General features: G+C 45.9%; 1 protein-coding gene across 1 annotated transcript in view; it reads right to left on the reverse strand.

Annotated features, from left to right (window-relative positions):
* Positions 1 to 18,937, reverse strand: part of crybg2 (crystallin beta-gamma domain containing 2) — a gene marked incomplete at its 5' end in the record, with an annotated part of 50,566 nt that overhangs the window by 7,004 nt on the left and 24,625 nt on the right. The window contains 11 exons of the mRNA XM_080515879.1: positions 1,281 to 1,436; positions 2,256 to 2,382; positions 2,472 to 2,611; positions 2,698 to 2,733; positions 3,404 to 3,530; positions 3,615 to 3,754; positions 4,350 to 4,581; positions 5,918 to 6,036; positions 8,103 to 8,150; positions 13,245 to 14,345; positions 14,689 to 15,835. Of these exons, the coding sequence (XP_080372005.1) occupies positions 1,281 to 1,436; positions 2,256 to 2,382; positions 2,472 to 2,611; positions 2,698 to 2,733; positions 3,404 to 3,530; positions 3,615 to 3,754; positions 4,350 to 4,581; positions 5,918 to 6,036; positions 8,103 to 8,150; positions 13,245 to 14,345; positions 14,689 to 15,835 (3,373 nt within the window). The remainder of the gene's footprint in view (positions 1 to 1,280; positions 1,437 to 2,255; positions 2,383 to 2,471; positions 2,612 to 2,697; positions 2,734 to 3,403; positions 3,531 to 3,614; positions 3,755 to 4,349; positions 4,582 to 5,917; positions 6,037 to 8,102; positions 8,151 to 13,244; positions 14,346 to 14,688; positions 15,836 to 18,937) is intronic.

Here is an 18,937-nt window from a genome sequence, read left to right on the forward strand (position 1 = left end):
GCTGCAGACTCCAGGGATATGGGGTTCTATTTGTGCCAAAATTCTGAGCGAGCGATGGGAAAATTTGAGCGCAAAAAAAATGTATTGTGCAAGCACACTAATAACATTTTGAGGAAATATTTAAATTGCGCATAGACAAACTTGAGATTGCTCTCAAAAATCATTTCTGCGCTCAGATTCTTCCTTTGCGCTCAACTTTTCTCTCTCTCTCTCTCTCGCTCGCTCAAATCTCTTCACGTCTGCGCTTACTCAAAATGTGCAAAGCCCAAAATGTGACAGACACGGTTGTCCACCAATCACAGAAAGTCGGGGCGGGCGTTGAATTCTGATTGGTTGCTGGAAGTGCCTCATAACCAACGAAGAAGAAAAAGAAGAAGAAGAGGGAAAAACAAACTGCGAGGGAAAACAGAAATAAGGAAAACTAAAGATAAGGATCCTGGATTACAACATATTTTCCCTCGCAGTTTGTTTTTCCTTCTTCTTCTTCTTCTTCTTCTTCTTCTTCGTTGGTTATGAGGCACTTCCAGAATCCGAAGTAACCAATCAGAATTCAACGCCCGCCTCGAATTTCTGTGATTGGTGGACAACCGTGTCTGTCACATTTTGGGGGGGGGGGGGAAGAGAGAGAGCGAGAGAGCGAGAGAGAGAGAGAGAGAGAGAGCGCGAGAGAGAGAGCGAGAGCGAGAGAGGAGCGCGAGAGCGCGAGAGAGAGAGCGAGAGCGAGAGAGAGCGCGAGAGCGCGAGAGAGAGCGCGAGAGCGCGAGAGAGAGCGCGAGAGCGCGAGAGAGAGCGCGAGAGCGCGAGAGAGAGCGCGAGAGCGCGAGAGCGCGAGAGAGAGCGCGAGAGCGCGAGAGAGCGAGCGCGAGAGAGAGCGAGCGCGCGAGAGCGCGAGAGCGCGCGCGCGAGAGAGCGCGCGAGAGAGCGCGCGAGAGAGCGCGCGAGAGAGCGCGCGAGAGAGAGAGCGCGAGAGAGAGAGGTTGAGCGCGAGAGAGAGCGAGAGCGAGAGAGAGAGCGAGAGCGAGAGAGAGGTTGAGCGCGAGAGCGAGAGAGAGAGAGAGAGAGAGGTTGAACGCAGAGCAAGAATCTGAGCGCAGAAATGATTTTTGAGCGCAATCTCAAGTTCGTCTTTGCGCAATTTAAATATTTCCTCAAAATGTTATTAGCGTGCTAGCACAATACATTTTTTTGCGCTCAAATTTTCCCGTCGCTCGCTCAGAATTTTGGCACAAATATTGACCCCGTACAGGGAAAGAGAGCGTAGTGGAGCACGTGTGGACTTACGCCCCGCTGAGGACGTGGATGGAGCGCGTGGAGGTCTGGTACTCGAACAGCTCCACGTCGGGGATGGCCTCCGTCACCTCAAAGGTGTTCTCCTGCATGCCCTGCTGGTCTTCCTCCGGCTGCTCGAACATCACCATCAGGGGGTCCGTGAGGTCCTGCAATGGAGGGGGGGGGTGTTTCAGTCACGTTTCAGTTCTAATATCTCAATATCATTTTAAGCGAACCGGACAAACTGGAAAAAAAAAAAACTTTAAATTTAAAGTTTCTTTTGTCGTGACATAAATGTCGACAATCTCAACATAAACCCAATTTTAATTAAATCAAATGTCCCAGAAATTTCCCCTACAGCAGTTGCATTATGGGTATTTTTATCAAACTCGTCCCAAAGGAACCAGCAGCACTGATGTTCCAGCTCGGGTACAAATTTGTAAAGAAATCAATGTTTTTTGGGGGGAAATTTTTTATAATCGTCTTGGTGGTGTGGCGGCCTCGTGTTTAAAACTACAGTTCAATCTCTGACTTCTGGCTAAATTAAAAATCCAACTCAGTTTTCCTTAAAGCTGTGGTTCGAAAAGTTTTTGTTATAGAAAAAAAACCCCTCAAAAAGTGTAGTTTTAAAAAACAAATAGAAGAACTTTGAAAATAATTATAATCACAGTTTTTCTGGAAACAATCTTAAAACAACTTAATTGATTAATTGAATATAAATGAACGGTCTACAAAAATAGGCTCCTAAAGAGCTTTTGTATGTTTGTTTCTCATGTTTTTACAGGAATTCATGATTTAAAAAAGAGGGAATTTAAACTTAACATATGTACAATTTGAAGGCTTAATGTCATGAGAATTCATTGATGACAAACAGGCGTTTAACATAAAAGCCCGTAAGAAAGATTCCAATAGCTGTCAACTAAATCATATTTATTCATTTCCCTTATATTGGGGATCAAATAAAAAAAATAAAAAATCTCACTTACGGCTCGAATCACCCTGACGGAGCGCAGCTCGGAGTTGCAGCCCCCCCACACCCTCCAGTCGTGGTACTCGCCCTCCTCCAGCAGGTACTGGTGGCCCCGGAAGCCCTCCTTCTCGTAGCCCACCCAGCTGGAGCGGCCGGACGACAAAGCACAAGGATTAGAAACCCCCTCCCCTCCACCACAGTTAAACTGGTTTTAAATCCTCCACACACTCACATCCCTCCCTGGACCTTCAGGGACCCGACGCTGTACATGAAGGCCGTCTGCTGCCGGTCCAGTCGGGTCATGAAGTCCCTCATGCTGGCGGTGATGGTCCGGGACTTCCCAGAGAAGTACGGCTTGTCGTAGATCACCATCTGGGGGCACAGACGGGGCATTGCAATCGTATTCAATGACGTTTGATTTAATCCATTTTAATTCCAGTGATTATTTCATCTTTTACCATTGGTTCGCTCAGGTTCTCCACTCTCGGCTCGCCCTGTGCAGAGAAATCAGATTTATTACAGAGATGAATTTCCATTTCTAGGCAGTTCAATATAACAATTTTTCTTCAACTGTACAGAGAATTTGAATTATTATTATAATTTTTTTTTACTGTTGTGTGTGTATATATACTGTAACTCTCATCCACCACCTTCAATATTTTGTATATTCATTAAATTGTTTGGTGCCGTCATAGGCACCATCTTGTTTTCTTTAATTAAAATCCAAAATTACAATAAAATGAATGAACAAAAAAAAAGTATGACACTGACTGAGGCATTATTGAAGTTGACTACCACATGTATTATTATTATTTGTTACAACTTCAAATGAGTTTTCTATATTTTTTCCTTTTCTTGATGTTATTCTTATTATAATCAGTAAAATATAAACTCAATGTATAATAATTCAGATTCATTTATAATCCCAAAAGTAATTTATTTGTGATGAAAGTGCTTTGTGCAAAGGACATTTATATACATTAATAAATATTATGTTTAGAGGGAAAGAAAGAAAGTGATCTCAAACACGTCGAACCATATTTAGTATTATATGAAAACCTCAAAAGAGTTTTTATTAGTGTGATACTCCGTTAATAAGCTAAAAAAAAAGGGGGTTTCCCGCTGCACACCTGTATGTTCCTTCTTAAACCAAGTGTTACTTACGACTTTAAGTGGATGCAGCGACGCCACGTAGGGCTGCTCCACCCCCCAGGCGGCTGGGTTGGGGTACCCACCCACCTCCAGGACCCGGGGCACCCCCTGGAAGAAGGGCTGAGCGTACACCAGCCATCTATGGAAGAGTGATTTAATTTAATTTAAATAAAAAAAAATCTCTCTCTCTACTTGTTCAAGGGACTCCGTGTTGAGAACTCACAGCCCGGCGTTGATGATGATGGAGTTCGCCTTGATGGGGAAACCGAAAATCCTGGCGTCGTCCGACGTGTCCCTGAAGATGACCTTCTTCCCCTCGGCGTTCTCCTCCGGGAAAAGACTGATGTCCGGGACGCTGTAGTCCTGAGGGGGCGGGGATCAGATTTGTCAGGCAGATATGGAACATAAGTTTGTAGTTTCTGGGTGAAATATATACAATTACTTCTCGAGTATCTTATAGAGATTGATTTCAGTGCATTCCTCACATATAGGTCAATATCGCCACGTTTATGAAGTTGAAAGTCAATGAATGTGTACTTGGGTATGCATGTCAAAATATACAATTATATAGAATAAACATAGGATTGAAGAAGCAGGATGAGTACAACATTCCAAGTATTTCATCGAGAGCTTTACTTTCACGTGTGGATCCTCATTTTGGACACTAGGGGGAGCTATTTAGTTAAGCAAACGGTCAGGGAAGAAGTCTATGGAGTCATTTCTGAATGACTCCCTATATAAACATTCCTATATCTAAATCCCCCAAAAAAGTAATCTATTACTGATGCACATACAAGTCAATCTAGTAGTTTTGTTGTACATCAGGGGTTTGCATCCTGTTTAACATGAAGTCAGTCATTCTTACCAAAAATAGTCATTAATTTTGATACTCCGACTCCAGAAATGAAAACTATTCGGGTACCAAAGCCTCCAATGTATAAAAGTAAGCGTCCCGCACCCTGACCGCCCGTCGTATCGACCCGATGATGAACCTCCTGGCCGGCTTGGCGTCGCTCGGATCCTCGCTCTTCTCTTCGCTCTTCTCTTCGCCCTGCTGCTGCTGCTGCTCCGCCTCCCTCTGGCCGTTCTGCTGCTCCTCCGGGGGGCCGAAGGGACACGTCAGCTCGATGTCGCCCTCGTCCAGGGCCACCTTCTCCCCTTTGAAGTCGGGCTTCTCGTACAGCACCCACCTGAAGGCCGAGACCGAGTCACATGAAAGAGTGCGGGATATATTTCTACTCGCAGGTAGAAATACGAGACGACACGAAGGATCCAGTATCAATAAAGAGTAGGAAGTCGTCAGTATCTTTATCGGTGTCGGGTTTCAGTCACGAGAAGCAGGACGTTGCCTGTATTGGTATCTATAATAAAACAGGTTTTTATGTAACCTTAGAAAGAATTTCTGAACCTTTTTTTTGTTTTTTCTATAAACATAAATGTGGCTTAATTTCAATCTGAGGCTCAAATACAGACTGGGTTTGTGGTGCAGGAAGCGATGCATCACCTTGAAGGTTAATTGTCTACCAGAAGGCAGCCAAGCGAGCGTTATGGCGGTGTTGGTACAGGCCAGAGTCATTAGCTCTCCAACAGGTTCTTATGTGTTGACTGGTTCAAAAAAAACCCCCAAAAAACAAAAACATGTGTGCTGAAGCTTGTTTGGGTGTGTTAACCATCGGAGGAATTCCGTTTTCTCGGTACACGAGAGCGTCCGGAGTGAGGGGCTCGTTTTGAATCTCCCGAGATTCAAACTACAGACTTTCCCGGCCCCCAGATTTTACGATTGTTTGCTTAAGTCAAGCGGCTTTCTTGGAGAGGCGACAGAACCGGCTGCAACTGACAAAAAGGTTGATTTGCGGCGGAGCAGGTTGTCGACCGTCCGTCCTGTGGTTCAGTCACCGTCTCCTAATGTTCATGAGTTGAAGTTAAGAAGTGGAACGTTAAACGGCAAACTGTCCACGTCCTTAACGATTAAGTAGGAAGCAATTTCAGATTTCAGTGAAACGTGGAAGTGAAAAAATACAAAGGCTCCATTTAACTTAAAAATGCACAAAAAAATACAAATACGGGGAGAAATATCTGCATTTTGAAGTCCTTACGTTCGAAATACCGACTATAAATGGAGACACAATGGAAGCGACAACATAGAGAAGGAAAGTCAAGCCTGTGCAAATAGATGGAGCCCGGGCGTTTTCAAAAAGTTGGGTTTTCAGTGACTCCGAGCACTACTGTTGTGTAAATAGACACAAAAAAAACAAATACGTTTTGAATGTCGAATGTTCAAAGCCTTCGATTACGTTTCAACTTTGTCACGTCGACGCAAATATTGCAAATCATCCAGTTTTCACCTTTGAAAGTTCGTCGGTCCTGTTGAGTCGCAGCGGTGAAATGAAAATGTGAAGGTTTAAATCACTTTGTGCCTCCGTTTCAGGATTTGACGGATGTTACTGTAAACTACTGAAGATGCATAAAGAAAAACTTGTTTTTTTTTTTTTCTTAAATCAGGTGGACGTGAGCCGGTTTCCTCACCCTCCTCTGACCACCCGGATGGAGACGGTCTCCTGCAGCTCCCAGTCCCTCGCATCAATAATATCACCGCGTATCTCCAGCCGCTGGCCACACATCCCCGGTCGGTCGAAAATGTACATCTGAGAGGACAGACGGGAGAGTAGAGGAGGAGAACTCAGTTCTAAATCCAATGATCGGCACGTGTGCAGTTTCTCCACGTTATTGTAGTTGGCAGATCAGAGGAGAAAAGACTGAGGCATGTTAAACGAGCTCAAAGCACATTAGTTTCAATCTTCAAAGTGTTCATTTTAGTTCATTCACTTTGATTTCAACTGACCAGTAAAGTGAAAGCATAATATTGACAACGTCCTCCTGGAATACAGTGCAATCTGAAGGATCATCCCAAAAAAAAAAAACCTGTTGCTGCTCAGGATTCCTGCAGGCTTGAGCTCATCTTCCTTACTCAGTCTCACAGTATCAACTTTGTTATTTGGGGGAAGATAGACCAGGGTTTGATCGTCCCACTGGATGCTAATCGATAGAGGAGGCGCCATTAGGAGGTCATCGGGGACTTTGAGGACTTTGTGCTACGGTGAAGACAGAAACCAAACTGAAAGTGTGGCAAATTAGAAAAAGGACATAAGTTATTGAAATTCTGGAGGTCTGGGCCACGTTTCTTTAGAACTGGGGTTATAGACAGATTGTTACCGCTTGATTCTGGTTCTCAGTTTCGACTTATAACCTCCACTCGTACTGAAGCAAAGCGGCCGCTGACGGGCAAATGTTTAAGATCAACTGCTTTTTTTCTTGAAAGCAATTGCAGTCAATATCCGTTTTGTAATTTGTTTGCATTACAAAGCGTGATTGAACTCCGTTTCCCCAACAGGGATCAAGTTATAGAGGATAAAGTCATGACTTGGACATAATCCAACGTCCCCACCCGTTTACTGCTCAAATCAACCACGTCACCTTTAACCGTCTGCAGATCAGATTCCAGTCGTCTGGATCTCGGGCTGTTTATGGGTGCAGAGTCGTTGCGTAATAATTCCGAATTTCTGCCTCTTTAGCAAAATAGCTGCCGATACCGAGTGTTGATTTTCACCGAGAAGCACTTTTATTGCGATTGGACACGAGGACTGCACCTCATTCTAGAAATATGAAAAAAAAAAAACGACCCGTTTAGAAGACATTTGTAGCCGTCAAATGAAAGTCCCCTCATGTCCACAGGACAGAGATGTTTGGTTCATTCAGGTCTGAAAGCCCTGCAGCGCGGGACAGAAGCCAAACCCAAATGTCAACTCCACCCTCCGCCACTCAAGATGCTTCATGCACAGCAAGCAGAAGCAGGCCTGACATTTAAAAGTTAACGCCGTACACGGCCGCACTGGAAGCAGGTATGCGGCTTAATGATCGAGCGGAGTCTGAGATTCCACAGGGGAAGTGCTACTTGGATTAACAAAGAACTGTTATGTAAGAACCCACGTGTACAGCGGCACGGCACAACGCCTCCTCGGGTGAAATTAAAGGTTTGCACGTTCTGTGAGCGAATGGTTGAAAGAGCGACGCCAAATCGAGAAGGAGGACCGCCGAGAGAGTCGATCAGATTAATGGATGTCTGGCCTATAGGCATGAATTTGCATGTCTGTAATGAATCGGCCGCTGCAGTGAGATGTCAGGACCGTTATCGGTTCGTCACCTGCAAGGTACTTTTGACAGACGACAGCCACGAAAAGCCTGAGAAAAAAAAAAGCTATTTTCTCTCAATCGTTTATCTGCTGTGGCCAAAATCGAAGTGGATATCTGCAACACGTGAGCTTCAAAGCTCAATTTCCACTGTACCACAGATATACCCTTCTCAAAATGAGACATGTGAATAAAAAGGATTAAGTTATGGAGCCATGAAACTGAAGATCAGAACCATTAACCACCAAGCCCGGGGAGAACAGGATCCAGCATGTCTGCTTTAGAAAAATCATGGAGCCAGAAGTTCTTGAGTTGGCTCTTATTTGGACCAGTTCATAAAGATTCTTCCTTTACAAGGTTTATTCATTTTATACAGCAACACTGGACTCATTGTGATTTCACTTCCTGGTCCTTCAGTTCAATGTAATGAGTGAACTCCTCAACTCGCACTCGTTCCTCCTCAGGGTGGAAATCTGTATATGGAAAAAAAAAAAAAAAAAAAAAGAAGAAACCAAACACTCACCTTTCCAGGACGAGGGTTGAGCTTTCCATGTTCCTTCTCTTTCGTGAGCTACAAACAAAGACAAACACTGTCAGTGAGCTGTCAAACACCAAACACAAGCCTTCCTTTCTCAGGAGAATTCTGCTTGAGACGATGGTCAAGATGAAAGGATGAGAGTGTAAAACAAACAAGCTCCCGAATTACGCCCAACTCCTGGCGCATGCCGGGCAATCCGAACATCGTTTCTGCTCTGGCTACGATGTTCAACAGGTTCTTGGAACTCCAGAGAGCAGAGAACATCTTTCAAGATGGCATAGCCACGGATTCCTCCTACTGTACCTGTAAAACCTGATCGACACCGACATCTGGCCTGAGACGTTCACGGGAAAACTGTCAAGTGGACCCAGCAGGTGATGAAGGAACTCTGCTGTTGCATGTGGCTTTTCTTCCTGCGGCTCTGTGATGCGATTCAGTTCCCCCCCCCCGAGTGTTTGGAATACGTCGTGTCAAGCTCTGTGTGCGAATGTCCACAATAAATTACATACGTGAATCTACAATGATGTGTTGCAGGCTTGTCCTCAATGTGTCGCATGTGTGAGTGTCTGTGTGTGTGTGTGTTTTGTGTGTGTCCATGGTGTGTTTTGTGTGCGTCTCGGGTATCACTTGGCCTCCGAGAGCTCCGTCGGAAACAGGTTACCTTCTGGATCATGTTTCCAAACCCAAAGAGAGCCAAGCGACTACCGAAGCCACCGTTTTTCAGTCCCTTCCGTCCCCGATTTTCCAACATCGGTGAACAACACGGAGCATATTTTAAGAAAGACTAACCAACGTTGGCCACAAAACAACGACACGTCCAGCAATGCAGCGGGAGACGTTTCACGGCGGCCGTAATACAACACCCTCTGTCACAGTTCGGTGAAAGCGAGCCCAACTCTGACCTATTAAATAAAAGAGTGACTCGTTACCGCGGACATACCAGGGAACAATAAAAAAAAAACGTTTCCACCACAGAGATGTGAAGCGTCGTGCAGAGAACCGACTTCACATCATTTTCATGAATGCAGTGTAATAGAACACAAGTTATGCAGATCGTGCTGCTGCCGTGAATGCATAAGTCGCAAAACAACTCTTACCAATCTGTGAAAGTGTTGACAACACCCTCATTGAAACTGTCACTGAAAAAAATCAACGAAGGCACGGGGGTCAACATTTACGCACCTCCAACGTGACAATCGCTCGTCACTCCGGCTATATAGACGCTTTTTGTGAGAATAACCTGATTGAAACTGTTGAGGGACGAGCGTTGAGACAGAGGAGCATTGACACAACCTCTCCTAGCCTGACTGACATCAGCGTCCTGCACGTGATTTACATCTCAGTGCCGCTTCGAGGGAATCGTCAAAAACACAAGTCAACAAAACGCGGCGAACCTGTATTGCCTGTTAAAAAACAAAACAAACCTTTGAACAAAAATGTTTGGCACCAAATTCACAGAGTGTGTGCAAAGCGTTGCATAAAACATACCTAAATATTACGGCAATGCAACGGAGGCGTATTATTTAACCCTTTACAGACCTCTCAGAGAAAAACAAAGAGACCATTTAAAACAGAAACTAAACTAGAAACGGGCTGCTTCAACCAGAAAAGTGTACAAACCCTTAAGGCGAAACCTGGAAACTCAAAAAATTGGTTTAAAACCACATATGGACTCTTCTAAATAAACTCGGACTTTAAACAAGTGATTTAAACGAGACTTTTTCGAGTCAAAGAGATTCTGTGGTTAAACACTCAAATACTGAACCAGTAGTCGATGTAAAGCCTTTCTACTACATAATTGTTCTAAAGCAACAACAACAGTTTAAGGAATTAATCAAATCACTCCTGAGATCATTAAAATGGTCCTGGACTCTTCGTAGTGGCCTCTTTAAACAAGCTGCAGACTCTAAAATAAACCTGGACTTTTGATAAAAGAAACAATTCTTTGAGCCAAACTTTATTCTTGATTGTGGGTGTCAAATATAAGGCTTGTATACATTTGATATAAGGTCAGCAAGAGGCTCCAAACTCAAGCCAAACAACAAATTGTCACAGTTTCAAAGAAAGCTTTGTTTGTTTTTCCCTCATTGAGTTTGTTCACTGCATTTTGCGTCAGACGGCTTCTCTAAAATTGGCTTTACGTCGCGATTGGAGTCATTTTTTGGTCGCAATCGTTTGGTTTTGTGAAAATCTTGACATTTTCACCACAAGCAGAAACTTACTCCGGCTCTATCTGACCAGCTCGGCTCGCTCCAGATGAAATTGGACCCAACGTTTGCCGCTGAACTGAAATGTGATTGGCCGCCCCGGCTGCTGGGTGATTTTAAAGGAATCTGGGTCTAATTTAAAGAGATAGAATGTGACTTTTAAACTTCATTTGGAGTCTTTAAACTCTACCTGGATTCTTTAGACCTTGACCAGGACTCTTTCAAACATATTTTACCATTTACAAGCATCACACACTGTCAATAAGACTTTTTAATCCAGAACTGACCTCCAACAGGCATCATCTATAAATTAACCCTGGATTATTGATATCAGACCGAAGACTCGAAGAAGTGGATTTTCTTTAAGCCTGTGCATCAACTTATTTAAAAAGCATATACGGGCTCCTTAAAAAGGATTTAGCCGATTTAAAAACATCAATTTATACGTCAAACCTTTCAGGCAAATCCAACCTTTTTGCATTTGACCACTTTAAACTGCGACTCAAAGTTCCCTAGTTTGAAGACTCAGCAATGCAAATCCAATAATTTAGTGGCCATCATGTCATCTCAGCCCGGGGCAAGAGGATGTTTGAGATTTCAATCATAAAATCTAATTCACCATCTGTCGGCCTGCTGAAACTAGAAGCTGGTGTGCTTTCTGCACATTTCTTTCTCTACGACCTCGAGGTCAAACGGCTGCACGAGGACCTGGTGTGCAGTTCCTGCGATCCTGCCGCCAAGTGAAGCCGAACCCGCGACTTCGGCATCGGATTCGCCTTCCCAATAAATTCGTTACCTCAAATGGAATGTGTTGCTTCAAACACATCCCCTAGAAAAAATGCACTTGTGATGCAAGCGGATAACGAACAAAGCTCTTAAGACGTCGCGAAAGACGGCACGACAATCATCCTGTCACCTCAACACTCCCACTTTCTGTTTCGCCCCCCCACCCACCCACCACCACCACCACCACCACCACCCTCCCATCAGCTTCACTTCGTCTCGAATCAAACCAGCGAGCGGAGAAACGCTGGGACAGGACACGAAAGTTTAAGGTGTGTCCTCGCCTCGGCAGGAACCGACAGATAGCTGCAATGGGTGGGGAGCCTTGTGCAGGCATGAAGAACAAAAAGAAAAAAAAAGAATGAAGATTAAATGTCAGTTTTTCGATGCCTACCAGCAGGGGAATTTCACAGGTCTTCACATCATTTCTAATAAAAACCAATTAACCCACAGTTTTGTGTTCTCAATCTCTTTGTTTGATCTCATCGCCCCCTCCCGTGCTCATTCTGCAGACAGAAGCAGGATGAAGCTGTAAAACACATCCCTGTTCACTCCCTGCAGCCACTGGAGGCTTGCATAAACTAGCTAATAAAGATGCGTCAAAAATGGGCTCCGGTTTCTAAACTAAACTCTGCATCGACACGTCGGAAATCTACCAACTCAGAAATACACCAGAAGGAATCAAGCCACCAAGCATTTAAATCACTTTGTGCACATATAATAAGACTCTACAATCCTCATTGCAAATAGTGCTTGTTGCATTTTCTCTGTCAATTTCAGAAATCTGAAGCAATACGGTTGGACCATCGTTCAAAAACTGCATGTGGATCACAACACCACCGCAAAGGTCCCCTGCAATAAAATGCTCTACAAACACAGAGCCGAGAAAACCATCCACGACACGTTAAATGTCAGGTCCATGTGTTGCACTCAACAGCCACAAAACAGGGGGGTAATTAGAATGGTTAATAGCTCGGTGAAAAACCACTTAAGAGGCTTCTTGAAGGGTTGAAACAAGAAGAGCGACTGACGGCGACGCAGAGCGGGAGGGGCGCCTTTATTCAACCACGCGCGGATGGAAATCGAGTTCCACGCCAACAGGGATCACAATAAAACAGGTCTTGATCAGGCAAATCCTTCGGATAAACTAATGCGTGCAACAACAAGTGCAAGCATGAGTAGAACAATCAGTCATTCCTGTGGGGTTCGGTGATGCTATTGTACCATTTCAACACTGCAACAATCTCCAGCCATGTCCGGTTCACGACTCTTTAAATATTTGAATGAGAAAACTGGACACATTACAGCCGAGCGGAAAGAACGATAGACTTCCTGTGTGCACAGTAAACCTTCAAAACAACAGTGAGGAGAGCAGATCTGAGAGTGAGAGCGACCTGCTCAATAACAAACGTTTAGCATTTTACATCCTTCTCCCAGTTCCCGTTTCACGACCTCCACAACCAGACACTTCATACTTGCGCTCGGCAACGACACGAAGCCCCGTTTGGAAGTTTTCCCACTCTTTTATCGTGTGGCTGTGCAGAAACATGCGCCATTCTTAAGAATTCCAATTATCCTGGTCGGTACATTTAGAATTGTGCATTGCACATTTCTTTGTTTGAATACCATGCGTTTTAGGAACCGTTTACACGGCAATGCTTTCAAGCGAAAATGTAAAATTTTGTCTTTTTTTGTGTGTACATTTACACACGTTTTTCAAAACCGCTCCGAAGGTGGAACTTGTTGAAAAACGCTCAGCTTCTGTTCCGAGTAGATTGATGGGCAATGACCAACATGGCGGCCTCTGGGGTGGCATGGCTCCCAGTAAATATTATAGGTTTATAGTCGAGTCAATCACAATTCATCTGTACATGCGAATGTCCGTGTCACTTTGTTAATGTATATAGGTATTGTTCTCTGCACGCACGAGTGGGGTTTAGTTACAAACAACCAAAGGTGCCCACTTGTGGCCCAACAAGTCAACAACAACATTTTTTGCATTTCTTCAATACAAACTTTTCACATTTTCGAAAGGAAAACACAAAAAAGACATTGCTTCACTTGAAAAGTTGTGTAAACGGTGAGTAAATGTGAAGAAAAGCAACAAGCCTGAAGAAATAAGTCGAACAACACTCACATAGGCGTCAGGGAAAGCTCTGTACTTGGACACTAAACTCCTGTCAGGTTCTTGGCTCTGGTACTGCGACCCGGGGCTCTGGTACTGCGACCCCTGGCTCTGGTACTGCGACCCGGGGCTCTGGTACTGCGACCCGGGGCTCTGGTACTGCGACCCCTGGCTCTGGAACTGCGACCCCTGGCTCTGGAACTGCGACCCCTGGCTCTGGAACTGCGACCCCTGGCTCTGGAACTGCGACCCCTGGCTCTGGAACTGCGACCCCTGGCTCTGGAACTGCGACCCCTGGCTCTGGAACTGCGACCCCTGGCTCTGGAACTGCGACCCGGGGCTCTGGAACTGCGACCCGGGGCTCTGGAACTGCGACCCGGGGCTCTGGAACTGCGACCCGGGGCTCTGGAACTGCGACCCAGAGCCCTGGAACTGATTGGAGATGTTGCTGAATATTGAAGACTGGCTCCCCGCCAGGCCTTCGCTGCTCAACGACCTCTGCAGGAGGGGCGGGAGTGAAGTTCCTGTACCGGCCCCGATCCCGGGCGTCTGGCCGAACACGGATAACGCAGTGTCTGTGCTGGCCAGCGTCCTCGGGAGGTCTAAGGAGGTGGAGGTCGTGAGCACCCGGGTGGCCGTGTTGGTGGCGGTCGAAGAGTTGACGCCCAGCGACGGAGGCCGGCTGATGCGATTGTTGAGGTCGTCTGACCCGGGCAAGGAGGAGGAGGAGGAGGAGGAGGAGGCGCTCAAAAGGAAGGACAGGCGCTCAGATCTGGAGGCCAGGACGTCTGCACTCACTCTGGGCTCGCCGAGCTCCTTGGGGCCGGCACTTATGCGACCACTCGCTGGCCCCGTGTCTGGTAGAGAGCCGGTGCGGAAAAGCGGGCGATGGGTCGCCCCGTTCTCAAGCGCCTGGTCTATAGACGACGACCTGTAACTCCCGAAGAGGACGCTGCTGTCCAGGCGAGAGCTGGATGACTGAGGGACCCCGTTGCCATTCTGCACCGGAGACTGCGCCTCATCAGTGGGCGGGTCGGAGGACTTCGCTGCAATACTGTTAGTCGGAGATGCTCCGAGGTGCAAGCTCAGATTTCGTCCTCCGGGCTGCTGCTCCTGTGAAGTGTCCCAACACACGCAGAGGTTCATGGTTAGAATTTCACCAAATCACCCGAGCAGGAATAAGAGTTTTAATTTGCTAAAGGGGCCACAAACAGTGCCATAATAATCCTTTAATCCAAACGTTTGTTTTTCTTTGTTGTGGCACATGATGAAAATATCCATTTCACAATTCCTACAGAAGATTGATACAAATCGCAACATAGAGACACCTCATGTTGCAGAATACAGTGAAATGTCTTTAGGTCAACGTTCATTCATTGTTTTCATGACTGATTTTTATTCATAGATAAAGTTCCCATCAGGCAAGAAGAGATTGAAGTAAGGAGCTGTAGATTACCTGGCCTTGCTTCAACAGCGTCAGCGGAGACCGCAAGTCCCTGGCGTTCCTCCTCAGTCCCAGGTCAGCAGGGAGCACGTACTGTCCGTTGGACAACTCCGCCGGGGGGTTCACCCGCTTCGCCGGCGAGCCGGAGGAGTCGGTGACGTCGGCGACGACGGGACTGGTGGCGTCCTCCACGATGGGCGGCAGCGAGGACATGAGAGGCGGGACGGGCTGGCGCAAGGCCATGCCCCTGGGCCTCATGGAGGGTCCCATGCTCTTCAGGGTGTCCACCAGGCTCTCCATGTCGGAGCGGCTGGAGGGGTCGTCGTCGGGGGAGGCGGGGGGCGTGGAGGAGGAGGGGGGGGCCGCCGGGGGTTCGGGGACCAGCTGGACGAGCGTGGCCTTGAACACTCCGGTAAACCGAGACGCGTCGTCGTCGTCCTCCTCGCTGTAGCTGGCCGGCCGGGCGGAGGAGAAGCTGAGCGCAGGGAGCTGCTGTGACTCCCAGCCTGACTTGATCTCCTCTGACTCTGCCTCTCGCTGTGCAGGTGCGTCAGGCTCCTCCCGCGCCAGCAGGCTCCGCCTCCACGGCTGCTCTGCCGGCTCGCCTTCGCGCCTCAGATAGGCTCCGGTCCCGTCAGTCAGATGGCCGCCGAGGATAGAGTGCTCTTCTGGGGGGGAGGTGGAGGCGGAGGAGGAGGAGTAGGAGGAGACGTCACTCAGGTGTCTGTAAGCCGTGACCTCGGGGTGGGAGAAGGAGTAAGAGTAGGGGGAGGGGTAACTACTGGAGGAGCGCTCAGATATTCTGTAACTCAGAGACTCAGAGGTGGAAATCTCCGTCATCTCAGGAACAAACTGACCGACTCCCTCAAATCTGTTGTTCCACTTGTGGCCGGAGCTGAAATCTGCTTCGCTGGACTCCGTCACAGCGCTGCCGCTTTCGCTGAAGTCCACCGCGTCCCGGCCGACGTCAGTGGCGGCGGCGGCGGCGGCGGCGTCCTCTTTGATCAAGGACACTTTGTGGATGCGGAGTTTGGACTCGTCCTCTTTAGGGAGACCGGAGGTCCTCAAGCTCAGCTTGGTGCTCAGGCTGCTGTAGCCGGAATTCATTGTGGCGACCGAGTCCGTGGGACTTCCTGGAGTCGCTGACGCCGTCAGAGACCTGACCGCAAGGAGAGAGAGAGACAGACGAAGAACCATTTACCACTCATTTTCTCTCGTCCTAATCATTTCGTCCAATTGTGAACTCAAACACAAATTGATCTTTGAACACCAGGGCTTGAAAACGCCTCATTAAAAACTGCATGACTGAAACGGCTTTATAAAGACATTTTAACACACAAGTGAATAGAACATAAAATAAAGGGTTGGATATCTGTACAAACACAGGAGCCACAGTGACTTTGGGTTGGGTGGATCGTGCATGCACAAGAGAAAAAAAAAAAAAAAAAAAAGTCAGGTGACAATTCAGGCTTCGCCTAAATAAACACGTCTCGATTCACCGGGCAGCTTTTCAGACCTCCCCGCTGTGTTTTCTTTTCCTGCTCTTCTCATCTCTCACTCGTACCTTCAACAGAACTTTGACCAGTGACGCAGAGTTTTACAGACAACAAAGCTAATCAGTGATGTTCACTGATAATATTTGATATAATATAATAACAGTGAAGGTGTGCACCAATGTGTGCACGTCTTGTGCAAGTGCAAATAAATGAATGTGTTCTGTACAGCAATAAATTTGATATCGGCTTTATATGAAGGAACTAAACATTCCTGACGACACTAATGGGCATCTTAAGAAAATCCTGAGAGTCAATCTTCTCCAAATTAAGATGATTTTCAAAAACGAAATCAGCAATTACTGAATAATTACACTGAAATTAAACCGAATTACAAATAATTACCGATCCTTGTCACGCTATTAAAACCAAACAATTACTACGGAAAGTGACTCCAATCTCAACACAAAGCAAAGTTTGATTGACTTTCTGGTGGAAAATACATTGAATTTTGTTAATAATTTCAATCGGTGTTGCATTATGGGTTGTTTTTACAAACAGCATGCCAGCGTCTCCAACACCTCAGCGTCTGCTACTCTTACGGAAGGTCTACAGAGAAAAATCTAGGTTTTCTTTGAAATATTTACAATTTGCTTGGTGGTTTGGCCGTATTGGAGCCTCTTGGGCCGGTTTTGAAGAGACAGTTGGATTGAAAATCTAATCTAATCTGCATCAGAAATGAAAGAAGATGAACCTTGAAAAGCAAACTTCAGCCCTAAACTACACAACAAGCGATGATTATTTCTCCGAAAAACAGACTGAAAGAATCAGAAAAATTCAAGAAATGCGCTTTGAGCCGATTGCAAAAATGTGGCTAAACAAACTAACGCGTTTGCTCGCAGAATGTTCTCACCTTGTACTTTTTTTTATGTACAGTGCAGAGCAGGGGTGTCAAACATGAGGCCCGTGGGCCTAAAAACCAGCCTGCAATCCGGCCGGCCAAACCACAAATTGTCGGAATTGTTTAAAGTTCAAAGAAAGTGTTGATTTCTTTCTCCCATAATTCAACAGCTATAGTAAAAGGGGTTTTTTTGGGGGCGGGATATTTCACTGCGTTTTGCACCAGAACGTTTCATTAAAATGAGCTTCAAGAGATTTTCATCAGGCAAACAAAGAAAAACAAAGGAAAACATTAAATTCTAAAATTCAAAAAGTTCATTTAAACTGAATTGTAAGTGATAACGTGTTTGATGCCCCTGGTGTGGCGTTTTTGCATGAATTCAGAAACTGTACTTGGTGCTTTTCCCCCCCCCATGTTGTAATTTTAGCGTTTCATCATTCGTCACGTTCGAAGAACCGACTCGACATTTTACTGTAAATGTACCCATTTAAACGACGCCGTCAGCAATTCCGCTCTCCCCGGCTCAGGAGTGTGACTTTAATAGGTGCGGGAAATGATGTGCAGAAACACACGTGGGAGTTGTGTATTTACCCGCAGACAAAGAGGCGAACCAACAATAACAAGAATGGGCGAAACGCCTCGGGGGGGGGGGGGGGACGGAGGCATGATGAAACCTCCTGGGCGAAATGTCAAAGCGGCGTCACAGGTTCGCCACCAACACCGAGTTGATCCACCACCGGGTGAATCACTCGACCTTTCAAAAGATCCTCGGAACCTGTACGACGAGGGACGTTTTCAAGGCGGGACGTCTCGAGAAGAATTGAATGGCAAATACCTGAGCGTGACATTCACAGGCTGTGTGGGTGACGAGCGGGACGGAGCGAAGAGGTTGTAAAAAGTCACCGAAAGTATGACTGTGCTGAACCCGTCAGAGCTTTAACCCTTCGGGGCCCTGAAGCATTTTGTGCCGTTTTTCCCACTACAATTGATTTTTCCTTTACATCTCAGATATAAAATCCTTAAACCTTGCGCCTTTTTTTCCGTGTCATTTTGTTCAGGACAACCTCATAAATGCATTTCTGAAGTATTTTCATCACTTTGGCATACTGTATTAAAACAGTGGATCTAAAAACACCATAAAATTACAAATCCGGGTGGTAAAAACATAGATTTATTGACTATAAAAGTCACAGACATGGTGAACGAATCATTTTGTTTACTTGTAAAGTAAATCTAAACTATAATTAACTAAAATTGATCAAAACAGGACTGAAAAAACAGTTCTATACAGATATTTACAGTGAAATAGAAGCACTGCCTCAGGCGTTTTTGTAAAACTATTTACAAAAGGTCACATATTTTTCCTCATATCTCCAACGTCATTTAAAAACGAGCTTGTAGTTTTATATCTGCACTTTTGACACGGATTGAAACACTGGACCAGACGACGCTGTGCTGTGACGCTACTGCCTTTTCAAACGGTCACGTGACGAGGACGCACCGGTGAGTCCGCCGGCCCCAGAGCTTTAACAGCTTCGTGCAGAACGACACTACATGGAGATTAATGGAAAAAAAACACAAGACGCCACAGGCAGCAAGTGTTTAATCTCTGCGCCTGCTGCAGATTTAACTCAAAAAAATCTGCAGAATTCCCACAACAAATCTCAACTCCTGATGAAAATCAATTCGTAGAACTGGCTAGATTTGACCAAATCTTTGTAAAATGAGAAAATATGCGATGGCTGCGTGTGACTGGAGTGTACAACGATGCAAAATGTGTTTAATGCTCCAGTCGCATTTCAGACTTGGGAGTCGTTTACGCAACGTTTTCCGGGAAAACGCATCATTTTTGTTTTGGGAACGTTCT

Source organism: Blennius ocellaris (genome assembly GCF_963422515.1).
Source record: "Blennius ocellaris genome assembly, chromosome: 20".
NCBI lineage: Eukaryota > Metazoa > Chordata > Actinopteri > Blenniiformes > Blenniidae > Blennius > Blennius ocellaris.